Source organism: Paroedura picta, chromosome 5, assembly GCF_049243985.1.
Source record: "Paroedura picta isolate Pp20150507F chromosome 5, Ppicta_v3.0, whole genome shotgun sequence".
NCBI lineage: Eukaryota > Metazoa > Chordata > Lepidosauria > Squamata > Gekkonidae > Paroedura > Paroedura picta.
Window position 1 is genome coordinate 54,746,937 of NC_135373.1, and position 6,000 is coordinate 54,752,936.

Genomic DNA, 6,000 nt, shown 5'->3' on the forward strand with positions numbered 1-6,000 from the left:
TTTGTAATACTCCAGTGCTGTGGTTTTAGTTGTTCTCCTTCTGGTGTGCAATGAAAAAAGCCAGGCCTTTGTTTCCTAGGATGTTTGATGTGGGAGGGCAAAGATCGGAGAGGAAGAAGTGGATACACTGCTTTGAAGGGGTGACTTGCATCATCTTCTGTGCTGCCCTCAGTGCCTATGACATGGTCCTCGTGGAAGATGAAGAAGTGGTAAGTGAAGAGCCGGGATAAAGACTCGCTTTTCTGAAAGGGATTTAGTATAGCCTTTGATGGTATTTGAGCAGTGTTCATAGCCCCTGTTCTGATAACCTGGCCAGGTTGACCCCATGAATGACTGCTGCCTTGATGGGGGAAGTGCATTAAAGTGAGAATGAAAGAGGGCAATACACTGTGCTTTCCCCCTCCCACTTCCACAGAACAGAATGCATGAAAGCCTCCACTTGTTCAATAGCATCTGCAATCACAAGTACTTTGCAACCACTTCTATCGTGCTGTTTCTAAACAAGAAAGATCTCTTCCAAGAGAAGATAGCGAAAGTGCATCTCAGTGTCTGTTTTCCAGAATATAATGGTAAGTGTAAGCATCCCACTTCTCTGGGGTTTTAGAGTAGTTTCCAGTGTTGCCAACCTCCAGGTAGAACCTATCGCCCCAAATTACAACTGACCTTCAGGCTAAATCAATTCCCCCAAGGAAAATGGTTGTTCTGAAGGATGAACTGTATGGTATTATACTCTTCCTCTCCCATCCCCAGATTCTGCCTGCCCTCTCTTGGCTCCACTCCCAAATCGCTAGATATTTCCCAGCTTGAAACTGGCTTCCCTAATAGTTTCTGAAATTTTATAGGATAAACCTGGGCCTTTCATGGGAATCAGCCACACCTGGCCATCTGAAGAGCACACCTAGATAGAGTCTGTGACTAAGGAGGAGGTTTCAAGAAATATGACATACTTTATGGACATTCCCCCCTTTTTTTACCCAACTAGGATCAAATACCTTTGAAGATGCAGGAAATTACATCAAGAACCAGTTCCTAAATCTGAACATAAGAAAAGATGATAAGGAGGTATATGCTCACATGACCTGTGCTACAGACACACAGAATGTTAAGTTTGTCTTTGATGCTGTGACAGACATCATCATCAAAGAAAATCTGAAGGATTGTGGTCTCTTCTAGCTCTTCACGTTTTTTTTCTCCCCTGGGTTAGCTGGTCTCCTTTTCATGTCTCTGACAAAAAGAAAAAAATGAGAAATAGAAATGATATTCTATGAACCACTGCTTTTGGGGTAACTAATAAGTTTGACTTATATCATAGATTAACCCCTGGATTTACTTTGCAGTCCTAATAAGAGTTATTCCCTTCAAAGTCCAATTGAGGCAATGAGTTTAGAGGGGTGAAACTATTTAGGAACTATTTAGGACAGCACTGTTGATAAAGTAACTAACACACAGGCTCTTACAATATTATTTCTTTCTCAGAAATATTTCTGCAATTTAAACTTGAATGTATGTAAGGGTAGGACTGTGAACCTTTCTGAGATTTTCAGTGTATCCCATTTACTAGAATTTCTCATCTCTTCTATTCATTTTGAAAATTCTGTGCTTAATGTAATTGTAAACATTTTTATTGCCACTTCTGTGTGTAACATCATTCTTGTGTCTTTAAAAATGGTAGCATAGCATGATGGTCTGCTGTGCTGGCATTAGTTCTTTTATCTGAAATCCTTAGGAGCAGGTTGTGAACCCCAAAAATATCAAGGTATAATCCAGTGAAACTGATCACACCCCTTCCTTCAGTGAAAAGCCTCCATGAAATCTATGAAAACTCAGAAAATCAGCCCATTGTTGGGGGAGTTGAGGGTCTAGTGGGCAAACTTTGACCTCCAAAATTTAGTAAATAGTTTTTTTATATTGATATGGTACTCCAAGGTTGCAGAAAAATTTACCCAAGGTGATCCTGCCTTGTGATTTTTTGATCTACTTCACTATTAGATATATGAATAATAATATTCAAAGGGTGTTTTAGTGTGTATTTTTTTATTGGGGCATGTGCTAGATATAAAGAAGTGTTCATTTCCTACCAAGGAATGTTGGCTGCCATGTCTTCTCATACCTTTATTGATGTGGGACACATCTTCTGGCATGCTTCGTAAAATGGAAACGTAGATGGACATGACGTCTGTAGTCCTTCCTGTCCACAAAGTGTGCCAGACGGACCCAACCAGTGGCCACACCAGCCCCAGGGGGCTAGATAACCACTGCATGACCTGCAGGGGCTGAGAAGACAGCTGCCCTGCCCACCCTCACCCTTCACAGTGGCCGTATAGGCCCCAGGGGCCTAGGTAGCCACTGCATGACCCACAGGGGCTGAGGCAGTTGCGGAGGAGCAGGTAAGCAGGAGGGGGGAAGGGACTATGTATTTGTGTGTGTGTGTGTGTGTGTTTGCTTGGGAGGGAGAAAGAGGGGGAGGTTGGGAAACCAACGGGGGAAACAGGAGGGGGAAGGAGAGGACGTCTATGTGTGTGTGTGTTTCTGTATGAGGGAAGGGGGAGGAAGCAAGGAAGAGGTTGGGAAACCAACAGGTAAGGGGGGAAATGGGGGGAAAGGGAAGGGTGACTTGTATGTCTGTGTGTGTGTGTTTGCTCGGGAGGGAGGGAGGGAGGGGGAGGAACCAAGGAGGAGGTTTGGGGTACCAACAGGTAAGGGCAGTCTGTGTGTGTTTATGTGTATGTGTGTTTCCGAGGGAGGGAGGGGGCCCTGATCAGGTAGCTCCAGAGCAGGTATGTGTCCCACATACTCTCTGAGAGTCAGATTGTCATGAAAAAAAATTTTTAATGTAATACCTCTCCTTGCATAATATAAAATTAAAGCATTATGCATTAATAAATTGATGTCCCAAGTTAGCCTGATCTTGTTTCAGAAGTATTTCAGAAGTATTTAGCCCTGATTAGAGCTCAGCTGGGAGAATATCAAGGAAGACTGCAGTCACCACACAGAGGCAGTCAATTGCAATCCACATCTGTTTGCTTCTTGCTTTGAAAACTCTACGAGGTCACCTTAAGCCAGCTGTGTCTTTCCATCACTCATACCTTTCCTTCCATAATAGACAAATAAAGCTTCATGCACTAATACAAATTGATGCAAGTCCCAATCAAGGGGTCAAATCTGTTGCAGTAAAGAATGGTTTTGTTTGCCTAAAACAATCTTTGTGGTGCAAATACTGTTACCAGAAACACTCACACACGTGTCCCAAGACTCATGTAGATCTAGCAATGGGGAATTGCTTTGTGAGAAGTGTGGTAACGTAGTATTTCGGATCATTTGCCAATGTTTTTGAGGTGATTACACAGTTTAGAAGACAAGGCAAACAACAGATAGTTATATAGTAAAATAATGACAATCTTCATTGGAAGGAAAATAAAAATATGTCTAGCACACAAGCATTCGAGTGGATAGGAAAATAAAGGGGGAAGAGACTTGCAGTAGGTATATTTACCGGTCTTGTAGAGCAGAGAGGTCAGAGAACAAATCAACATGGCCAGCAGGCAGCATGATCTGAATGGGTCCTGAATCAGAAGCATGCTTTGACATGTCAAAGCCAGATTTTTTATAGTTTTTTGGGGAAAGGGGGTTATGCTGAGCTTATGATGGGGGCTTGATGGGGGCATGGTGAGCACATGATGGAATTTTCCATGGCTAGGAAGTTGGGAAATGGCCTAGCCAGGTCCAGAGATGGGCATTAATGGGTCTATACAAAGGAAACATCATGTCAATGGGTCTGTCTGTGGAGGTGGGGGGAGCAATTTCCCTGGGCAGATTGGCCAAGAGTGAGTCATAGGTGTTAGACAAAGGAGATTGCCTAGGAGCCCCTAGGCAAACACAATACACTGGGGTGGCATGGGGGAAAGAAGAAAGTGATATGTGTCTCAGACTGCAACTGTCATGTTGAATCTGTGGCTGAGAAGAAGATGGAGTCTGGCCCAACAGGGGCTTAGCAGACTTTTTAACAGTGCCTGGCTCGGACACAAGCCTAGACTGTTAGGGGTGACACTGGTTGTTGGGGACAGCATGCCATACCATAAGACAGGGTCCTGCCATACCTAACAACATGTCTAAGTACATTGAAATAAACAATCTTAGACTGGAGTTAACTATGCAGAAGTTGCACTGTGAGGTGATATAGATTGGCAGGCTTCATGGAGGGGAGGGGAGAGAAGATGAGGTGCAGAAGAAAGACACAAATGAAACTCTGTCCCATGTTGTTTTTGATCTATTGCTAGAACAACAATGAACTGTGAAATAGAGAATCTAATCAGCCAGGCAGGTTCAGGTAGAAAAGGCAGTCCTTAAGATATATAAGTCCCTCAGCTAGGGCTTTAAAGGGTCCTCTCCTCTGAATTTATCTTGGAAGTTCATAGAGTTTATTCAAAACAGAGCTTTGCCCCAGTTCACTTCCATCAAGAGATGGACTGACTCATTCTGCATTCACCACAGCTTGTCTTGAATACTTTCCAAGGGAAACCCCACTCAAAATGTATTTTGTTTTGTTACAAATTTATGAACAGCAGTCAGGTTCTCATCTTCCAGAAAGCTGCTTAACTATGAAGCCTACAGTGTGGCAGGGTAGCCAGGATACTAGCAGATCCCCTGATTCCAGCATTAGGTGAGTGCATTTCCTCTGGGCACATTCCATTCACTTTCATTACAAGCTTTCCCCTTTGCCTGGAAGTGCCTTTTTTCTGCTTTTTCTGGCTAGGAGAGCAATTTGCAAATTAGCAGAACCACAGGAACTGGGGCTGCTTGTTAAACTGGTACTCTGGATCAGATCCATATCTCTAATGTCTCCTCTATAGTCTCCTCTATAGTAAATTCCATAGAGACTAGGACCTATTCTGCACACATTGGATAATGCACTTTCAATGCACTTTTGAAGTAGATTTTCCTGTTCCGCACAGGAAAATCCAGCTGCCAAAGCACATTGAAAGTGCATTATCCTCTGTGTGTGGAATGGGCCTAGGGGAGGAAGCCTACAGCATTATCTGGACATGACATCACATCTTCCTCAAATTTCACCCCCACCCAGCCCCTGCATTTACTGAGGCAGTAAGGAGAACGTAAGAAGGTGGTCCATTTCAAACAAGATCTCCTTGCTTACAGTAGCAAGCAAGATTGACCTTTATAAGGGCCAGGATGTAGATAACTTGAGCTGCTCTGGATGAAGGATGGAAGGAGGCTCTTTGTGTTATTTAGCTAGTCTCTCTTTCTCTTTTTTCCCACTTGCCCTAACTGGATCCTTGCCTGAGATTCAATTTGGACTCAGTCCTGCCAAACTCACAAGAGTGCTGAATTTGGCCTTGTTAGTAAAAGGAGCAATATATGCTAATCCAGTAGGCCTCTGCCATGTGTGATTTAGCTGTTTGCATATTAGCTCCTGAAATGTAATCCTTTCAGTGATTTATTATTTGCATGTGTAGAAGTTATTGTTCAATAAATCTTTTCTAAAATAAACACTGTCAGCAACAGCAGCATTTTTTTAAAGCCTCGGAACATGAATATTTGAATAGCAGGAGGGCCTCAGAAAGTGCACTAGCATTAAAAGGGAACTGCAAAACCCTGACATTTGACTTCTGAGCACTTGGAGCAGCTGCATTTTGAGCAAAAGAATAAAGGAAAGGGATAGAACATCATTATCCATCAATAGGCAAAACAGGGCAGACAGTGTAATGGAAATTTTCTGCATTATATGAAATGGACTTTATAAACAGTAGCCATGTTCAGATTATTCATTTTTTTTGCCAGAGATAAGTAGCTACTAAAATTATTTATTTATTTAACAGAAAATTTATTTATTATTTATTTAAAAGAAAAGGTATATATTACCTTTCCACAGACCCTGTGTCTGGGTGTTTAAAAAGTTAAACATGATAAAACCCTAAACGAATCAAATAAACAAATTATTAAAAAACTCAGCCAGTTCCTTAAATCGTCATAATACATTTACTG

The 6,000-nt window shown here is 42.3% G+C and overlaps 1 protein-coding gene across 1 annotated transcript in view; it reads left to right on the plus strand.

Annotated features, from left to right (window-relative positions):
- Window positions 1–2,436, plus strand: part of GNAT3 (G protein subunit alpha transducin 3) — a 41,508-nt gene extending 39,072 nt beyond the window's left edge. Inside the window, exons 7-9 of the mRNA XM_077338035.1 lie at window positions 80–209; window positions 416–569; window positions 983–2,436. Coding sequence (XP_077194150.1) covers window positions 80–209; window positions 416–569; window positions 983–1,173 — 475 coding nt within the window. The 3' untranslated portion in view covers window positions 1,174–2,436. The remainder of the gene's footprint in view (window positions 1–79; window positions 210–415; window positions 570–982) is intronic.
- Window positions 2,437–6,000: the final 3,564 nt, after the last annotated feature.